Raw genomic sequence first — 21,742 nt, 5'->3', positions numbered from 1 at the left:
TGGCTGCAGTTAGCAGTTAGGCGTTAGTTCACCAACACTGTCAGGTTTTCAGCATTAGACATTTCCATACAGTGACACAGGAACTTTTCCTCCTGAACGTTTTACTCACTGACAAACAAGGTTCTTCAAAGCTCCAATAGGCTAAACGTTAGCTCCGATAGCTTCACGGCTAAACCATCCATACGAGTCCATAAGAGAGAGGAGCTTGTTCTTCCTCTCAGTGCTAAACGGAGCCTCGTCACCTCGTCTCCAGTAACCTCGCGTCACCAGAGCTTTTTGATCTCCGGTCTCGCATTCATGACAACTCGGACCGTCTGGAAGTTTACATTCGGAACCTCCGCCCCAGCAGGCAGATTTGCGTTCACGCTGCACTTCCTGGTCGGAGGGAAAAACCAAGGAGGATTCTGGGAAGTGGAGGCGGTAATGCAACATTTTGGATGAGATGTGCGGATATGACGTCATCTCGGACAAAGCGGGCCGAGCTGGAATTCCGGCCTGGACGACCGTTCAATTCACTTTTTACAGGTCATTAGTTCATACTTGAATGCACTTGTAAGACTGTTTTTGTTATTAATAATAATAATATGTATTGTGTGTTTTTATTGGACCTTGTGTCTGACAATAAATTGACAATAATTAATAATAATAATAATAATAATAATAATAATAATAATAATAATAATAATAATAATAAAACTACCAGCCTCTTGTTAAGCCTACAAAAATACATCATCCCTTGCGCATGCGTGCCTCAGAGACCAGTGCTACCCTCGTGGTTGTAGTCTGGGCACCTTCCACCCCGCTTTTTGTCATGGGGGCGTAAACCCCGGACCCAGAATTAACACCGGATGGCAATGCGCCTAACAACGTCTTTGTTGCCGTTAGCTTGACGCGGTGATGTTACCTAAACTAGAGTCTGATCAAAACAAAGCTAGCGTTACATAAAACAAAACGTTTATGCAATATGGCATCTCCGCCACCACCGCCTGACACACCGGTCAAAACGGTGAAAGGGGATTCTGATACTTGGGTCAAATTGTCAAGTTAACGTGAAAGTTGACGAGCTAGAAACGCTGCCATCCGGTCTAGGGCGGGCTCTAGGCCGGAGCCAGTAGGGTGACAAAATCAATTGTGGGCGGGAGCCAGGCTCTTTCTCGCCGAGAAGAGCCTGGTGACGCGAGGTTACGTGGTTGTTGGACGATAGGAGCGCTGCATGAAATAGGCCCCGCCCATCACGGGGGAAAAGCTCTGCAGTGGGTTGCACCAGCTGTGCGTAAGTTGAAACGTAAGCTAGTTTGAACGTAAAGTCTCACTAAGTCCGAGTTTACGCACTACTAAAAATATTTGGGTTGCACCAAGTGAAATAGTTACAACGTAGGCATAAGTTAGAACTTAAAATTTACACCTACTTCTTACTAGGTGTAAAGTCCTCCGTAAAATAGCAGTTGGCACGGATCGCAATTTGGCACCGTGGCGCATCGTTGTTTTGCGTCAGCAACGCGCTCTCCGTGATAAAGTATTACACCCTTTGATATTTATGACTCACGCTTTTGTTCCCCACAAGCTGCAGCACTGCATACAAATTAAAATAACCACAACAATTTAGCGAGGCAGGATGGTGGTAAATTAGCCTACAATGAAGAGCTCACAGATAAACGTTAACAGTAGCTAATGTGAACCTAAACAAACGTTACTCAATAACGTTCTCATTTGATTAGTGTTGATGAAATATGAAAGCACTAATTTGCGGTGGGCAACATGTCCTGTTTTCACTCCACTTACTTAAACAACCGTAAATAAACACCGTTTCCACCATGCTTTTCACTGATTGGTCACAGATACTGTACACGTCATTGTCTGCGACACTATTTTGGTTAGTATGGACTTTAGGGTCTACTAGTTAAGATGTACCTTACGTCTCCGTGGTGCAACCAAACAAAGACACAACTTTAGTGTCAAACTAACTAGTTTGAACGTAGCAGTTAGTGTCGACTTTACACCCTAACTTAAGACAGAACTTACGTTCAGCTGGTGCAACAGGCTGCTGTTCATTTCCAGACACCAGCTTCATTTTCCTTGAATTAAACAGAGCTAAAAGCTGTTGTGCTGCGCAGACAACAAATGTAAGTTTAAAAGTTAAAGTTTTTTTGTACTCCTGAGCAAAACAAGGAAGCCATTGAGAATTGGCGAGAAGAAAAATGTGGATCTAGCTGTCAAGAAGTAAGTTGGAGTGTTCATCTTCCGTATAGGCCTATACGATCTTTTTGTGCAACACATAACCATGCACGTGACAGAACGCCAGGATTGGTGGGGGTGGTTCTGTTTTCCCCCGTCTTGGGCGTGGTTTCTGAATGATGACGCGTTACGCAGTGTCTCTGCTATGTCTGTCACGCCTCTTTTCTTTTGTCTTTGGGGGCAGGTGTTAACCACTTTTCAGAGTTCTGTTCCAGACATAGAGGTATTGTATCTACAGCTGGCTACTGCCAGACTAGACCTAGGCCTACATGTTCAGCTAGTGTTTCAGTCACTCAGTGGTGTAATGCTATGTGAAAAGGTAGGGAATATAACAGTCCTGCTGGCAATATTTTCCCCCAGGATGGCGACAGCATGGCCTGCCCTCAATAACACAACACAACACAACACAACACAACACAACACAACACTTCACACAATAATGTCTAAGAAGCAAGGCTTTTAAAGTCCAATGTGACTTGGTATAAAACAGCTCTGACTACATGTTAAGCAGAGTCGATAAGTTTCCCATGTGCATCAATGGTCAATTTGTTTTATGCATTTCACTGATTATTGGGTCTATTTGATAGTAGAAGGAGCATCTAACTGTTCAGAGACAGAACTCAGAACGGCCTTTTAAGAAGAAAAACTAATATAGCGGTAATGAAGTGCATCTGAACAATCATTATCCACTGAAACACATTTCCATGGGAAACTCCAGTTATTAACTGGCTTCAGGGTAGTCACAGGCGAAAACCTGAGGTCTCCAACCACAAGCCCAACAATGTTGGTTGTCATGGTAACCATGTGACCCGGACGTGTGACATGTGACGCCCTCATCGAGGACGAGCGCGTCCGGGTCACATGGTTACCATAACAACCAACAACAACATTCCTGGTGAAGGACCAATGTGCTTCGCCCAGACCCAGGATCGCTACAAGTAGGCCGACAAACACCGCAAGCGGAAGAATCATGGTATGCCAAAGCTTCAATAACAGAGCTCAGCTGACAGTTTAACCTGCAAATGAAAAATATAAAAAATATAAAATTAAATATAGCCGCAAGCGGCGATGCGGGGTCCAAGCTTCTGGTGACTTGGGGGTTATATGTCAGATAATATAGACACTGAATTGCACATTTAGTCAGAGTTGATATGTGCACAAGTGTACCAAGTTTGCAAGTAATATGTAGTAAGTAGCAGTGGTGGTGGTAAGTCAAATGGTGGCTGTCAAAGAGGCTTATTAAGCAATGGACTTTTTCTAGGCAAACTGTCATAATTTCAAATCCTAGCTTCCTGATAAGCTTAGATGTGTTAGCCATGAGTGGACAGCGTACTGAGGTGTTGCTTTTGTGGTGTTCCGAGTCCATTGGATGAAGATAGTGTGCTGCTTCTACTGTACACTTCTGATCATGGTTATAGATGTGCTCAGTGAGGAAAGGATTAAACAAACTGTTCCTGAATGGTGATCTAAGTAATTGGTTGTCACAATGAAAAGCCAATGCTTTTGTAGTAGTGGTGGTAGTCATAAATCTGGTCTGCATAAGCACAAGGCCAGAATTTGAACCATTTGTCTTGAAATTAATGTAAAATCCTAACTATTACTAGATACTCCACATGGTACATTCATAGTGTCTCTGTATAGGTACAGTATAACAAGATTAATATTCAGGTTGTGTAAATCACCCTTTAAGTCAAACTGTTAGTGGCTTAATAGGTTATCAGTTAACAAGTTACTTGTCTGTTATTCAGATGTTTTAAAAGGGTAAGCTTGGGCACAGTGGACATCTACAAGTTGGCAATAAAAGTGTAAGCTCAAGGTTGACTAAAGGAGTTAGGATATAATGCATAAAAAACTGGGACAAAAGACAGCAAAGGAGGCAGATATATGATTCAAACAATAAGTTTTTATTGCAAATAATAGTTTTTATGAAATTAAAAACTTAAAGTAAAAATAAATATATCAATCCATTTGTCCTTGTGTGGGGCTGAGTCGGGGTTTCTGGACTGTGTGGAGGGACTGTCGAGTCTTGGAGTCAAGTCTGAGTCAGGGCTATGATTTGTCTATTATGTCAACTCAGATGTGATTGAGCATGAGGATAGCTTCTTCCATTTCGTCTGTAGTCATTTGAGTTGGTGATTTTGTAAGCAGTGGTGTGATAAGTGCAAGTGGGATGGTGTATGATGTTTCCTGGTTATTGATGGACAGAGAATTGGATATGTGTTTTGCGGTTTCTGTTTTATGGCGTTGATTGCATTTGTGACATTTGTATGTGAGTGAGTCAAAGTTTACAGTAGTGATAGGTGCCAAAAACAGAAGTACTTGTTTGTGACGGTGGCAGAAGAGACTTCACCATAGATGCTTTGAGTGGTGGGTGGTGGTGGTTCTGTGTATGATTCAAGTGCAGTGGTGGGTGTTGATGTTGTGGTTGGGGTGGTTGTCAGATATGTATTGGTTTGTATGCATGTATGGATAGGTTGGTCAGGTGGTACCAGTCGTCAATGTCAGGTTTACAGTACCCCCACACAGCTAGGTCAATGGTTCCAGTTGCGTCAATGAGGAGGAAGGTTGTTGTATTCATGGTGGTGCCGGCTCAGGTTGTTGCTTCAGTTGTGGGTTTTACCAGTTTGATTACTTTGCAAGTGATGTTGATCTGTGGAAGAGCATGGCATAAACAGACAAATTAGTCATAGGAAGTAGTATGTTTAGCTTTCATAACTTCACATTGACATGACACTATTTGCATATAGGTTGACTTTAGAAAATCTGGAGTATGTAATTCAAATTCAAAGATTCAAGGCCAAGGTTCAGTAGGTGGCATTTTGTTTTTGCATGATATTGTATGTTTTATCTAATGTCACTACTGTGGCATAGGGTGCAAAAAAAGATAGTAGACTTACTTTTTCGAAGTGGCGTCCTTCATTCAGAATGGTGGGGGTTGCATGTGAATAGCCACCCAGGGAGTGATGGATTATGGGAATTTGAGTCCGAGTCTCCAAGCCCTGAGTCAATTAGGTGGCTCACACGTGTGTGTGTGTGTGTGGGAATGGGGGGGGGGGTGTCACAGCAGGTGGCATTAAAAGTTTAGACATTACAAGTACCGCATAGTACCACACTTCAAATAAACCAAACTATACCTTTTACAAATCAACTCAATAAGTGTCAAACTAAATGAATGCCTGCAAAACTGTTTTCGGATGTGCGAGATGTGCAAAATAAATAAGCATTGTTTCGGTGGAGTGTCCCTTTAAGGCCAAAACTAACATCTCAGGTGGCTTTAATTAAAACACAAGATAGGAATACATTTCAAATCACAACACATTGCCGTCACTTCAAATTACCTTCATACCTCCCTTTACATAACATTGAAAATATATTTCAGATTGTGTAAACCTCCCTTTAAACTCACGGATTTGGCTTTTGGAGGTTTCATTCAGCAGGTTTCAAAGATAAGTTGAATTGGATGTTAAAAAACGTTCCCTCTATACTGCCAACTGTCTTGCACCATCTCCATTCATCAGTGATTCAGTGCACCTGGTACAGAGCCTGGCCACAGCCCATCTCTGATTGGTTCAGATTGATGTCAGTCACACTGCAGGATTACAAGCCCGCCAACTTCTGTTTCATGTAAAATACATTGGTGATACATTTTGCAGTGTAAACATTGGTGAACTGGGTTTACAATTATCAAATTATGTGTTCTTAAGTTAAAGCAACTCTGCTCAACATGTGGTAAAATATCAGCCAGGATGAGCGGTTAATGCGTGTCACACCTATGAACAGGTGAGGGCAATGTGACCCCTCAGCACTGGACCCAGATAAAACCACAAGGAAAGATGGCAGGCACACAGCAGGACAAGGTGCAGGGTGATTTTATTTTCCCAACATCAAAAGTGACAGTGAGGCAATCAGCATGTTGTCTGTGGATAAGAACACAAACAGAATTATTTACCCAAATACACAATGTTAACAAGCAATCCAAATGACATCAAATTAGCAATAAACAAACAATGTAACAATCAATTAAAGCAACAATAAACAATATATTTTAACCATGCTAAAGAAAAAAACATATGCAATTCACCTTTAAGGTCAGCATGAGTTGGACTGGCTCACAGCACCTCTGTAGCAGCAGACTGGGGTTTGGGGCAAGTTTTGCACTTCTTTTATAGCCATAGCTCCACCCATCTCCCCACCCACATGGCACAATCCACAAGTGAGTGAGTGAAGCACTCTGGGAGATGAAGTACACCAGTGGTGGCCATTTTAGTGTGCGTGTGCGTGTGCGTGTGCGTGTGTGTGTGCGCGTGTGCGTGTGCGTGTGCAAACAGACAAAATAGTCATAGGAAGTAGTATGTTTAGCAATAAAAAACAATATAACAATCAAACAAACAATAAACAATATATTTTAACCATGGCTAAAGAGAAAAACATATGCAATTCACCTTTAAGATCAGGATGGCTTGGAATGGCAATTCAACAATGGCTAACAAAACTACAACTTAATTAATAATGCATCTGAAGGGAGGATAAACACCAACTGAAACACCAACACAGCCTCTACTGCAGTAACGGACACACACTGAGTGTAGAGGCTGATTAGCGTCTTAAGTGCAGGTGTGTGGTGATCAGTCCAGAATTAGGTGCAGGTGTGGTGTATATGTGTGTGCGTGTGTGTACGTGTGTGTGTGTGTGCGCGTGTGTGTGTGTGTGCGCGTGTGCGTGTGTGTGTGTGTGTGTGTGTGTGTAGATCCGGTGACCTGACGGTTTCCAAGCAGTACTAGTAGTAGTAGTAGTAGCAGTAGTAGTAATAGTAGTAGTAGTAGTGTTGGTAGTAGTGGGAGTGGTAGCAATAGTAGCAGCAGAAGTACTAAGAATAGTAGTAGTAGTAGTAGCAGCAGCGGCAGTAGTAGTGGTGGTTGGCTGTTATAGCGCCACCATCTGGTGGATTGGTGTAATTTTTTTACTCTGAGTAGTGGGTGATGTCGTGAACCTGTGTGGAAAGTTTGGGTGATGGGGGGTGTATGGTTTCTGAGATCCACACACTTTTAGGGCAGGAAAAGAACAAAAGTAAATACACAAAAGTTTAAACATTTATCATTTCAAGACGGTTTCACGTATCCAAATTCTTTCTAAGATTTTTAATCAGGGAAGTGCAGAGATGACACACAAAAAGTTTGCGCTCATTCGGGCAGATGGCCTAGGACGAGTTCGTTTTTTTTTTTTTTGAGAAAGTCCAAGATGGCGGAAAATCTAGCAGACTTAAATGGGCGTGGTCTATATGGATAGATGCGTATTGATCCAGGGAATCCAGCAGATGTGGAATTTTGATTCTACGCCTCACGGTTCAGCAGTTATGGTCCAATACGTGAAATGGTCTGTTATAGCGCCACCATCTGGTCAATATGGCTAATTTTTTGTCTCTGAGTAGTGGGGCACATTTCCAACCTATGTGCAAAGTCTGGCTACTGTAGCCCTTACGGTTTTTGCCGTGCATACTGTTTTAGCGGAGAATATGAAAAATAATAATAAACGGAACAGATACAATAGGGATCCACGCACTTCGTGCTTGGACCCCTAAAAATACAATAGGCTACAGCACATAGGCCTAGCCCCCCTCCCCCCCCCCCCCCCCCCAAGGCCAGCCATTTGTTCCAGGCGCAGTGAAGTCCCAACAATCTACAAAAACATGCAATAATCTAAAATCATAGATACAAAGTTGAAATATAGCCGCAAGCGGCGATGCGGGGTCCAAGCTTCTGGTGACTTGGGGGGTGTATGTCAGCTAATATAGACACTGAATTGCACATTTAATCAGAGTTGGTATGTGCACAAGTGCACAAAGTTTGCTTGAGATTTGGTGACCTGACCGGGTTCAAGCAGTAGTAGCAGTAGTAATAGTAGTGTTAGTGTATATGTGTGTAAGTGTGTATATGTGTGTGTGTGTATATATGTGTGTGTATATGTGTGAGTATGTGTGTGTGTGTGTGTGTGTATATAGGTGTATATGTGTGTGGCAATGTGCACTGGAGCTAGCGGCTGAATTACACCAACTAAGGTACAACCTTGCTACAGTGAACATTTAAGCTAGAATCAGGGTGTAAATTACATTTTCAAGTCAACTTGGCATCTCAGGGCTTGTGGAGAGTTTGATTACACCAGCTGAGCAGTATGGAAGCATTCTATGTATTTGTTTTTTCTATGTTTTTGCTCATGGTCAACTTCACTCAGCAGACAGCTCTGTGCCTGTTGTGGTTAGAGTACAGTTCTATCTCTGTGTGTGATGCGTCCAGAGTGCTTTACCCAGTACACCGACTGCATGCAAGTACCGCATAGTACCCCACTTCAAATAAACCAAACTATACCTTTCACAAATCAACTCAATAAGTGTCAAACTAAATGAATGCCTGCTAAACTGTTTTCGGATGTGCGAGATGTGCAAAATAAATAAGCATTGTTTCGGTGGAGTGTCCCTTTAAGGCCAAAACTAACATCTCAGTTGGCTTTAATTAAAACACAAGATAGGAATACATTTCAAATCACAACACATTGCCGTCACTTCAAATTACCTTCATACCTCCCTTTACATAACATTGAAAATATATTTCAGATTGTGTAAACCTCCCTTTAAACTCACGGATTTGGCTTTTGGAGGTTTCATTCAGCAGGTTTCAAAGATAAGTTGAATTGGATGTTAAAAAACGTTCCCTCTATACTGCCAACTGTCTTGCACCATCTCCATTCATCAGTGATTCAGTGCACCTGGTACAGAGCCTGACCACAGCCCAACTCTGATTGGCTCAGATTGATGTCAGTCACACTGCAGGATTACAAGCCCGCCAACTTCTGTTTCATGTAAAATACATTGGTGATACATTTTGCAGTGTAAACATTGGTGAACTGGGTTTACAATTATCAAATTATGTGTTCTTAAGTTAAAGCAACTCTGCTCAACATGTGGTAAAATATCAGCCAGGATGAGCGGTTAATGCATGTCACACCTATGAACAGGTGAGGGCAATGTGACCCCTCAGCACTGGACCCAGATAAAACCACAAGGAAAGATGGCAGGCACACAGCAGGACAAGGTGCAGGGTGATTTTATTTTCCCAACATCAAAAGTGACAGTAAGGCAATCAGCATGTTGTCTGTGGATAAGAACACAAACAGAATTATTTACCCAAATACACAATGTTAACAAGCAATCCAAATGACATCAAATTAGCAATAAACAAACAATGTAACAATCAATTAAAGCAACAATAAACAATATATTTTAACCATGCTAAAGAAAAAAACATATGCAATTCACCTTTAAGGTCAGCATGAGTTGGACTGGCTCACAGCACCTCTGTAGCAGCAGACTGGGGTTTGGGGCAAGTTTTGCACTTCTTTTATAGCCATAGCTCCACCCATCTCCCCACCCACATGGCACAATCCACAAGTGAGTGAGTGAAGCACTCTGGGAGATGAAGTACACCAGTGGTGGCCATTTTAGTGTGCGTGTGTGTGTGCGCGTGTGCGTGTGCGTGTGCAAACAGACAAAATAGTCATAGGAAGTAGTATGTTTAGCAATAAAAAACAATATAACAATCAAACAAACAATAAACAATATATTTTAACCATGGCTAAAGAGAAAAACATATGCAATTCACCTTTAAGATCAGGATGGCTTGGAATGGCAACAATGGCTAACAAAACTACAACTTACTTAATGCATCTGAAGGGAGGATAAACACCAACTGAAACACCAACACAGCCTCTACTGCAGTAACGGACACACACTGAGTGTAGAGGCTGATTAGCGTCTTAAGTGCAGGTGTGTGGTGATCAGTCCAGAATTAGGTGCAGGTGTGGTGTATATGTGTGTGTGTGTGTACGTGTGTGTGTGTGCGCGTGTAACAGAATTATTTACCCAAATACACAATGTTAACAAGCAATCCAAATGACATCAAATTAGCAATAAACAAACAATGTAACAATCAATTAAAGCAACAATAAACAATATATTTTAACCATGCTAAAGAAAAAAACATATGCAATTCACCTTTAAGGTCAGCATGAGTTGGACTGGCTCACAGCACCTCTGTAGCAGCAGACTGGGGTTTGGGGCAAGTTTTGCACTTCTTTTATAGCCATAGCTCCACCCATCTCCCCACCCACATGGCACAATCCACAAGTGAGTGAGTGAAGCACTCTGGGAGATGAAGTACACCAGTGGTGGCCATTTTAGTGTGCGTGTGCGTGTGCGTGTGTGTGTGCGCGTGTGTGCGTGTGCGTGTGCAAACAGACAAAATAGTCATAGGAAGTAGTATGTTTAGCAATAAAAAACAATATAACAATCAAACAAACAATAAACAATATATTTTAACCATGGCTAAAGAGAAAAACATATGCAATTCACCTTTAAGATCAGGATGGCTTGGAATGGCAATTCAACAATGGCTAACAAAACTACAACTTACTTAATAATGCATCTGAAGGGAGGATAAACACCAACTGAAACACCAACACAGCCTCTACTGCAGTAACGGACACACACTGAGTGTAGAGGCTGATTAGCGTCTTAAGTGCAGGTGTGTGGTGATCAGTCCAGAATTAGGTGCAGGTGTGGTGTATATGTGTGTGCGTGTGTGTACGTGTGTGTGTGTGTGCGCGTGTGTGTGTGTGTGTGTGTGTGCGCGTGTGCGTGTGTGTGTGTGTGTGTGTGAGTGTGTAGATCCGGTGACCTGACGGTTTCCAAGCAGTACTAGTAGTAGTAGTAGTAGCAGTAGTAGTAATAGTAGTAGTAGTAGTGTTGGTAGTAGTGGGAGTGGTAGCAATAGTAGCAGCAGAAGTACTAAGAATAGTAGTAGTAGTAGTAGCAGCAGCGGCAGTAGTAGTGGTGGTTGGCTGTTATAGCGCCACCATCTGGTGGATTGGTGTAATTTTTTTACTCTGAGTAGTGGGTGATGTCGTGAACCTGTGTGGAAAGTTTGGGTGATGGGGGGTGTATGGTTTCTGAGATCCACACACTTTTAGGGCAGGAAAAGAACAAAAGTAAATACACAAAAGTTTAAACATTTATCATTTCAAGACGGTTTCACGTATCCAAATTCTTTCTAAGATTTTGAATCAGCGAAGTCCAGAGATGACACACAAAAAGTTTGCGCTCATTCGGGCAAATGGCCTAGGACGAGTTCGTTTTTTTTTTTTTTTAGAAAGTCCAAGATGGCGGAAAATCTAGCAGACTTAAATGGGCGTGGTCTATATGGATAGATGCGTATTGATCCAGGGAATCCAGCAGATGTGGAATTTTGATTCTACGCCTCACGGTTCAGCAGTTATGGGTCAATACGCAAAAGGGTCTGTTATAGCGCCACCATCTGGCCAATATGGCTATTTTTTTGTCTCTGAGTAGTGGGGCACATTTCCAACCTATGTGCAAAGTCTGGCTACTGTACCCCTTACGGTTTTTGCCGTGCATACTGTTTTAGCGGAGAATAAAAATAAAAATAAAAATAATAATAAATATAGCCGCAAGCGGCGATGCGGGGTCCAAGCTTCCGGTGACTTGGGGGGTGTATGTCAGATAATATAGACACTGAATTGCACATTTAATCAGAGTTGGTATGTGCACAAGTGCACAAAGTTTGGTTGAGATTTGGTGACCTGACCGGGTTCAAGCAGTAGTAGCAGTAGTAATAGTAGTGTTAGTGTATATGTGTGTAAGTGTGTATATGTGTGTGTGTATATATGTGTGAGTGTGTGTGTGTGTGTGTGTGTGTGTGTGTGTGTGTGTGTGTGTGGCAATGTGCACTGGAGCTAGCGGCTGAATTACACCAACTAAGGTACAACCCTGCTACAGTGAACATTTAAGCTAGAATCAGGGTGTAAATGACATTTTCAAGTCAACTTGGCATCTCAGGGCTTGTGGAGAGTTTGATTACACCAGGTGAGCAGTATGGAAGCATTCTATGTATTTGTTTTTTCTATGTTTTTGCTCATGGTCAACTTCACTCAGCAGACAGCTCTGTGCCTGTTGTGGTTAGAGTACAGTTCTATCTCTGTGTGTGATGCGTCCAGAGTGCTTTACCCAGTACACCGACTGCATGCAAGTACCGCATAGTACCCCACTTCAAATAAACCAAACTATACCTTTCACAAATCAACTCAATAAGTGTCAAACTAATTGAATGCCTGCTAAACTGTTTTCGGATATGCGAGATGTGCAAAATAAATAAGCATTGTTTCCGTTTTCGGTGGAGTGTCCCTTTAAGGCCAAAACTAACATCTCAGTTGGCTTTAATTAAAACACAAGATAGGAATACATTTCAAATCACAACACATTGCCGTCACTTCAAATTACCTTCATACCTCCCTTTACATAACATTGAAAATATATTTCAGATTGTGTAAACCTCCCTTTAAACTCACGGATTTGGCTTTTGGAGGTTTCATTCAGCAGGTTTCAAAGATAAGTTGAATTGGATGTTAAAAAACGTTCCCTCTATACTGCCAACTGTCTTGCACCATCTCCATTCATCAGTGATTCAGTGCACCTGGTACAGAGCCTGACCACAGCCCAACTCTGATTGGCTCAGAGTGATGTCAGTCACACTGCAGGATTACAAGCCCGCCAACTTCTGTTTCATGTAAAATACATTGGTGATACATTTTGCAGTGTAAACATTGGTGAACTGGGTTTACAATTATCAAATTATGTGTTCTTAAGTTAAAGCAACTCTGCTCAACATGTGGTAAAATATCAGCCAGGATGAGCGGTTAATGCATGTCACACCTATGAACAGGTGAGGGCAATGTGACCCCTCAGCACTGGACCCAGATAAAACCACAAGGAAAGATGGCAGGCACACAGCAGGACAAGGTGCAGGGTGATTTTATTTTCCCAACATCAAAAGTGACAGTAAGGCAATCAGCATGTTGTCTGTGGATAAGAACACAAACAGAATTATTTACCCAAATACACAATGTTAACAAGCAATCCAAATGACATCAAATTAGCAATAAACAAACAATGTAACAATCAATTAAAGCAACAATAAACAATATATTTTAACCATGCTAAAGAAAAAAACATATGCAATTCACCTTTAAGGTCAGCATGAGTTGGACTGGCTCACAGCACCTCTGTAGCAGCAGACTGGGGTTTGGGGCAAGTTTTGCACTTCTTTTATAGCCATAGCTCCACCCATCTCCCCACCCACATGGCACAATCCACAAGTGAGTGAGTGAAGCACTCTGGGAGATGAAGTACACCAGTGGTGGCCATTTTAGTGTGCGTGTGTGTGTGCGCGTGTGCGTGTGCGTGTGCAAACAGACAAAATAGTCATAGGAAGTAGTATGTTTAGCAATAAAAAACAATATAACAATCAAACAAACAATAAACAATATATTTTAACCATGGCTAAAGAGAAAAACATATGCAATTCACCTTTAAGATCAGGATGGCTTGGAATGGCAACAATGGCTAACAAAACTACAACTTACTTAATGCATCTGAAGGGAGGATAAACACCAACTGAAACACCAACACAGCCTCTACTGCAGTAACGGACACACACTGAGTGTAGAGGCTGATTAGCGTCTTAAGTGCAGGTGTGTGGTGATCAGTCCAGAATTAGGTGCAGGTGTGGTGTATATGTGTGTGTGTGTGTACGTGTGTGTGTGTGCGCGTGTAACAGAATTATTTACCCAAATACACAATGTTAACAAGCAATCCAAATGACATCAAATTAGCAATAAACAAACAATGTAACAATCAATTAAAGCAACAATAAACAATATATTTTAACCATGCTAAAGAAAAAAACATATGCAATTCACCTTTAAGGTCAGCATGAGTTGGACTGGCTCACAGCACCTCTGTAGCAGCAGACTGGGGTTTGGGGCAAGTTTTGCACTTCTTTTATAGCCATAGCTCCACCCATCTCCCCACCCACATGGCACAATCCACAAGTGAGTGAGTGAAGCACTCTGGGAGATGAAGTACACCAGTGGTGGCCATTTTAGTGTGCGTGTGCGTGTGCGTGTGTGTGTGCGCGTGTGTGCGTGTGCGTGTGCAAACAGACAAAATAGTCATAGGAAGTAGTATGTTTAGCAATAAAAAACAATATAACAATCAAACAAACAATAAACAATATATTTTAACCATGGCTAAAGAGAAAAACATATGCAATTCACCTTTAAGATCAGGATGGCTTGGAATGGCAATTCAACAATGGCTAACAAAACTACAACTTACTTAATAATGCATCTGAAGGGAGGATAAACACCAACTGAAACACCAACACAGCCTCTACTGCAGTAACGGACACACACTGAGTGTAGAGGCTGATTAGCGTCTTAAGTGCAGGTGTGTGGTGATCAGTCCAGAATTAGGTGCAGGTGTGGTGTATATGTGTGTGCGTGTGTGTACGTGTGTGTGTGTGTGCGCGTGTGTGTGTGTGTGTGTGTGTGCGCGTGTGCGTGTGTGTGTGTGTGTGTGTGAGTGTGTAGATCCGGTGACCTGACGGTTTCCAAGCAGTACTAGTAGTAGTAGTAGTAGCAGTAGTAGTAATAGTAGTAGTAGTAGTGTTGGTAGTAGTGGGAGTGGTAGCAATAGTAGCAGCAGAAGTACTAAGAATAGTAGTAGTAGTAGTAGCAGCAGCGGCAGTAGTAGTGGTGGTTGGCTGTTATAGCGCCACCATCTGGTGGATTGGTGTAATTTTTTTACTCTGAGTAGTGGGTGATGTCGTGAACCTGTGTGGAAAGTTTGGGTGATGGGGGGTGTATGGTTTCTGAGATCCACACACTTTTAGGGCAGGAAAAGAACAAAAGTAAATACACAAAAGTTTAAACATTTATCATTTCAAGACGGTTTCACGTATCCAAATTCTTTCTAAGATTTTGAATCAGCGAAGTCCAGAGATGACACACAAAAAGTTTGCGCTCATTCGGGCAAATGGCCTAGGACGAGTTCGTTTTTTTTTTTTTTTAGAAAGTCCAAGATGGCGGAAAATCTAGCAGACTTAAATGGGCGTGGTCTATATGGATAGATGCGTATTGATCCAGGGAATCCAGCAGATGTGGAATTTTGATTCTACGCCTCACGGTTCAGCAGTTATGGGTCAATACGCAAAAGGGTCTGTTATAGCGCCACCATCTGGCCAATATGGCTATTTTTTTGTCTCTGAGTAGTGGGGCACATTTCCAACCTATGTGCAAAGTCTGGCTACTGTACCCCTTACGGTTTTTGCCGTGCATACTGTTTTAGCGGAGAATAAAAATAAAAATAAAAATAATAATAAATATAGCCGCAAGCGGCGATGCGGGGTCCAAGCTTCCGGTGACTTGGGGGGTGTATGTCAGATAATATAGACACTGAATTGCACATTTAATCAGAGTTGGTATGTGCACAAGTGCACAAAGTTTGGTTGAGATTTGGTGACCTGACCGGGTTCAAGCAGTAGTAGCAGTAGTAATAGTAGTGTTAGTGTATATGTGTGTAAGTGTGTATATGTGTGTGTGTATATATGTGTGAGTGTGTGTGTGTGTGTGTGTGTGTGTGTGTGTGTGTGGCAATGTGCACTGGAGCTAGCGGCTGAATTACACCAACTAAGGTACAACCCTGCTACAGTGAACATTTAAGCTAGAATCAGGGTGTAAATGACATTTTCAAGTCAACTTGGCATCTCAGGGCTTGTGGAGAGTTTGATTACACCAGGTGAGCAGTATGGAAGCATTCTATGTATTTGTTTTTTCTATGTTTTTGCTCATGGTCAACTTCACTCAGCAGACAGCTCTGTGCCTGTTGTGGTTAGAGTACAGTTCTATCTCTGTGTGTGATGCGTCCAGAGTGCTTTACCCAGTACACCGACTGCATGCAAGTACCGCATAGTACCCCACTTCAAATAAACCAAACTATACCTTTCACAAATCAACCCAATAAGTGTCAAACTAATTGAATGCCTGCTAAACTGTTTTCGGATATGCGAGATGTGCAAAATAAATAAGCATTGTTTCCGTTTTCGGTGGAGTGTCCCTTTAAGGCCAAAACTAACATCTCAGTTGGCTTTAATTAAAACACAAGATAGGAATACATTTCAAATCACAACACATTGCCGTCACTTCAAATTACCTTCATACCTCCCTTTACATAACATTGAAAATATATTTCAGATTGTGTAAACCTCCCTTTAAACTCACGGATTTGGCTTTTGGAGGTTTCATTCAGCAGGTTTCAAAGATAAGTTGAATTGGATGTTAAAAAACGTTCCCTCTATACTGCCAACTGTCTTGCACCATCTCCATTCATCAGTGATTCAGTGCACCTGGTACAGAGCCTGACCACAGCCCAACTCTGATTGGCTCAGAGTGATGTCAGTCACACTGCAGGATTACAAGCCCGCCAACTTCTGTTTCATGTAAAATACATTGGTGATACATTTTGCAGTGTAAACATTGGTGAACTGGGTTTACAATTATCAAATTATGTGTTCTTAAGTTAAAGCAACTCTGCTCAACATGTGGTAAAATATCAGCCAGGATGAGCGGTTAATGAGTGTCACACCTATGAACAGGTGAGGGCAATGTGACCCCTCAGCACTGGACCCAGATAAAACCACAAGGAAAGATGGCAGGCACACAGCAGGACAAGGTGCAGGGTGATTTTATTTTCCCAACATCAAAAGTGACAGTGAGGCAATCAGCATGTTGTCTGTGGATAAGAACACAAACAGAATTATTTACCCAAATACACAATGTTAACAAGCAATCCAAATGACATCAAATTAGCAATAAACAAACAATGTAACAATCAATTAAAGCAACAATAAACAATATATTTTAACCATGCTAAAGAAAAAAACATATGCAATTCACCTTTAAGGTCAGCATGAGTTGGACTGGCTCACAGCACCTCTGTAGCAGCAGACTGGGGTTTGGGGCAAGTTTTGCACTTCTTTTATAGCCATAGCTCCACCCATCTCCCCACCCACGTGGCACAATCCACAAGTGAGTGAGTGAAGCACTCTGGGAGATGAAGTACACCAGTGGTGGCCATTTTAGTGTGCGTGTGCGTGTGCGTGTGCGTGTGTGTGTGCGCAAACAGACAAAATAGTCATAGGAAGTAGTATGTTTAGCAATAAAAAACAATATAACAATCAAACAAACAATAAACAATATATTTTAACCATGGCTAAAGAGAAAAACATATGCAATTCACCTTTAAGATCAGGATGGCTTGGAATGGCAATTCAACAATGGCTAACAAAACTACAACTTACTTAATAATGCATCTGAAGGGAGGATAAACACCAAAGGACCGAAACACCAACACAGCCTCTACTGCAGTAACGGACACACACTGAGTGTAGAGGCTGATTAGCGTCTTAAGTGCAGGTGTGTGGTGATCAGTCCAGAATTAGGTGCAGGTTTGGTGTATATGTGTGTGCGTGTGTGTACGTGTGTGTGTGTGTGCGCGTGTGTGTGTGCGCGTGTGCGTGTGTGTGTGTGTGTGTGTGCTTTTGATGACTATAGCCAGCACCCTGCATTGCAGCTTGTCATGCAGTCCATTTACCATTAAGGACATGTCTGTATTACACACATAATCCACCACTTTACATTAAAAGTCTGCCCTGAATGGAGATGTTTGAACTAATTGGTGTGGGTTGTGCTGTTACAATGGAAGTAAAGGAAAGGTAAAGTCCCACTGATTGTCACACAATGTGTGCAATTTGTTCTCCGCATTTGACCCATCCCCTGGGGGAGCGGTGAGCGGCAGCGTGCGCCGCGGTCGGGAATCATATGGTGATCTAACCCCCCAATTCCAACCCTTTGATGCTGAGTGCCAAGCAGGGAGGCAAATGGGTCTCATTTTTATAGTCTTTGCTATGACTCGGCCGGGGATCGAACTCACGACCTCCCAGTCTCAGGGCGGACATTCAGACCACAAGGCCACTGAGCTGGACACATGAGTGACAAGGATAATTCAGATTTAATTCTCTTTTTGGACCTTTCACATCTGAAGACACAATAATGTATTGGAATGTTTTTCCTTTCATATATCTGAAAGAAGGCTCCCAGCAAACACAATTACATCATGATGATGTTCTGATATCATCTTTCAGTGACGTCCAGGACTAGGCCAAATCACAGCCGATTTGGGGATCATTTAGACATCTACACAGGAATGTCAAGAGGACGTCGAAATATGACGTTACCATAAATAGGCATATTCAGTTATTCTGCTATGTACACAGTGTGTATTCAGCAGCGTTATACATAATTATATCCAGATTAACCTTTATTCTACATTTTCAAAAAATAAAACAGTTACCTGGCCGTGGTTTGAACCCAGGACCTCCAGCTTTGGTGTCTGCTACTTTACCCCTACACCATCCTTCCACAGCAATGACAAGGCACGGATATAACCTTATTATGGCATAAACTTGTTTTTATTCAAACGTGGGTGTCAAGTCTTTGTGGATCGGGCATTACTGTGTGACATCTAAACCAACTATGTATTATGCTACAGCAGATGCAGAACCCCAAAACACATTAACCCCACCCAAAATGCTACATTCCAACTTCCAGTAGTAGTAGTAGTAGTAGTAGTAATAGTAGCAGAAGTAGTAATAGTAGTAGTAGTAGTGTTGGTAGTAGTGGGAGTGGTAGCAGTAGTAGCAGCAGTAGTTGTAATTGACCGGTTAATGAGTTGTGGGCAATTTAGTGTTGGCGTGTGTTTCATTAAAAGTTTCGAGATTTATCATTTCAAAACGGTTTCACGTATCCAAAATCCTTTACTAACCTTAGGTCGGGGTAGTCCATAGATGACCCAGAAAAAGTTTTGTGTGATTTGGCCAAACGGTCTAGGAGGAGCTCGCAAAAGTAGGTTTTTGATCAAATTCAAAATGGCGGAAAATCTACCACACAGAAATGGGCGTGGCCTAGTGGGTTAGATACATGATGCTCCAGGGAAACCAGTAGATGTGGAATTTTGATTCTACAGCTCGCAGTTCAGAAGTTATGGACCGACAAACGTGAAATTGGCTGTTATAGCGCCACCATCTGGTGGATTGGTGTAATTTTTTTACTCTGAGTAGTGGGTGATGTCGTGAGCCTGTGTGGAAAGTTTGGGTGATGGGGGGTGTATGGTTTCTGAGATCCACACACTTTTAGGGCAGGAAAAGAACAAAAGTAAATACACAAAAGTTTAAACATTTATCATTTCAAGACGGTTTCACGTATCCAAATTCTTTCTAAGTTTTTTAATCAGGGAAGTCCAGAGATGACACACAAAAAGTTTAGGCTCATTCGGGCAAATGGCCTAGGACGAGTTCGTTTTTTTTTTTTTTTAGAAAGTCCAAGATGGCGGAACATCTAGGCACACGCAAATGGGCGTGGCCTATATGGATAGATGCGTATTGATCCAGGGAATACAGCCGAAGTGGAATTTTGATTCTACGCCTCACGGTTCAGAAGATATGGACCATAACGCGAAATGGTCTGTTATAGCGCCACCATCTGGCCGATATGGGTAATTTTTTGTTTCTGAGTAGTGAGGCACATTTACAATCTATGTGCCCAGTCTGGCTACGCTGAGCATTACAGTTTCTGCTGTACATACAGTTTTACCGGAGAAGAAGAAAAAAAAAAATAATCGGAACAGATACAATAGGGATCCACGCACTTCGTGCTTGGACCCCTAATTACACGGTAAATGAAACCAAAAGTAATAGCCTTCCCAATTGCCAAGGGCAGCATCTGTTATTCTGGCTGAGGCGGGTGGACAGAAAGTCAAATAACATTAAATGCTTTGGTGCGATGTAGGATTTTGTCTTTCAATATCCTCATTGCAGCCTCGCTTGGTGTTGTTGCTTCTCACAGGAATGTGTCCCTGTAACAGAGAGCCCAACATGAGCATGAGCTCCTGGCCAATCCCGGCGCTTGACTGCTGAGTAGGTGGCGGTAATGCACAAAAAGTTGTTTGCCAACCGCCATAAAACAATACTAGAAGAAGAAGAAGAAGCAGAAGACTCGTATGTGCGGGTGATATTATCGCGAGTATATAAAGTGGAAGCGGGGCGGGACTCCGTTAACTCAGAGGAAGAAGAAGACTTAATGGACTCAGATGAATGCTTTAGCTGTGAAGCTAACGTTAGCTGTGAAGCTATTTATTGGAGCTTAGAAAGGTAAAGTTGGTCACAGTTCAGGAGGAACAGTTCCAGTCTGTCACTGTGTGAACATTAAAATGTCTAAAGTCCAGAAGCTGAGAGCTGTGGTGAAGCTGTGTCGGGTGAAGTGGCCGTTACACAGAGAAGCCTTGCCTCCAGACCTCCAGCAGCTGTTGGTTAAAGAAGAGGTTCCCGCTGAGCAGCAGGAGTGGAGCCCCAGTCTGCACCAGGAGGACCCAGAGCCCCCACATGATATTAAAGAGGAACAGGAGGACCCAGAGCCCCCACATGATATTAAAGAGGAACAGGAGGACCCAGAGGCCCCACATGATATTAAAGAGGAACAGGAGGACCCAGAGCCCCCACATGATATTAAAGAGGAACAGGAGGACCCAGAGCCCCCACATGATATTAAAGAGGAGCAGGAGGACCCAGAGCCCCCACATGATATTAAAGAGGAACAGGAGGACCTAGAGCCCCCACATGATTTTAAAGAGGAACAGGAGGACCCAGAGCCCCCACATGATATTAAAGAGGAACAGGAGGACCCAGAGTCTCCACACAATAAAGAGGAACAGGAGGAACTATGGATCAGTCAGGAGGGAGAGCAGCTTCAACGGCCGGAGGAGGCTGATGATATCACCAAGTTCCCATTTTCTGTTGTCCCTGTGAAGAGTGAATATGAGGAAGAGAAACCTCAGTCCTCACAGCTTCATCAAAGCCAAACTGAGGAGAACAGAGAGACAGAGCCTCTAGCCAGCTGCTCAACTGAACAGATGAAAACAGAAGCTGATGGAGAGGACTGTGGAGTATCAGAACCAGCTAGTAATTCACAACCAACTAGTGATGACAAGACTTCAGACTCTTCTGAGACTGAAGACAATGATGATGAATGCATGGAAACTAGTGAACCTCAGTCAGATTTAGACTCACAGAGACACTTGAAGACACACATGATAGTCCACACAGGTGAGAAACAATTTATTTGCTCAGTCTGTGGTAAAGGTTTTGGTCGTAAAGGAACCTTGAAGAAACACATGATAATCCACACAGGAGATAAACAGTTTATTTGCTCAGTCTGTGGTAAAGGTTTTGGTTATAAATCAACCTTGAAGAGACACATGATAATCCACACAGGAGATAAACAATTTAATTGCTCAGTCTGTGGTAAAGGTTTTGGTCGTGAAGCACACTTGAAGACACACATGATAGTCCACACAGGAGATAAACAATTTAATTGCTCAGTCTGTGGTAAAGGTTTTGGTCGTAAAGGAACCTTGAAGAAACACATGATAATCCACACAGGAGATACACAATTTAATTGCTCTCTCTGTGGTAAAGGTTTTGGTTGTAAA

At 42.3% G+C, this 21,742-nt stretch overlaps 1 protein-coding gene across 1 annotated transcript in view; it reads left to right on the top strand.

Annotated features, from left to right (window-relative positions):
• Positions 1 to 297: 297 nt before the first annotated feature.
• LOC310771516 (uncharacterized protein) overlaps positions 298 to 21,742 on the top strand; it is a gene marked incomplete at its 5' end in the record, with an annotated part of 34,819 nt that continues 13,374 nt past the window's right edge. The window contains one exon of the mRNA XM_083664112.1: positions 298 to 420. Coding sequence (XP_083520238.1) covers positions 298 to 420 — 123 coding nt within the window. The remainder of the gene's footprint in view (positions 421 to 21,742) is intronic.

The sequence above is a fragment of the Poromitra crassiceps genome (genome assembly GCF_964638095.1).
Source record: "Poromitra crassiceps genome assembly, contig: HAP1_SCAFFOLD_730, whole genome shotgun sequence".
NCBI lineage: Eukaryota > Metazoa > Chordata > Actinopteri > Beryciformes > Melamphaidae > Poromitra > Poromitra crassiceps.
This window is presented reverse-complemented; position numbering and strand designations above follow the sequence as displayed.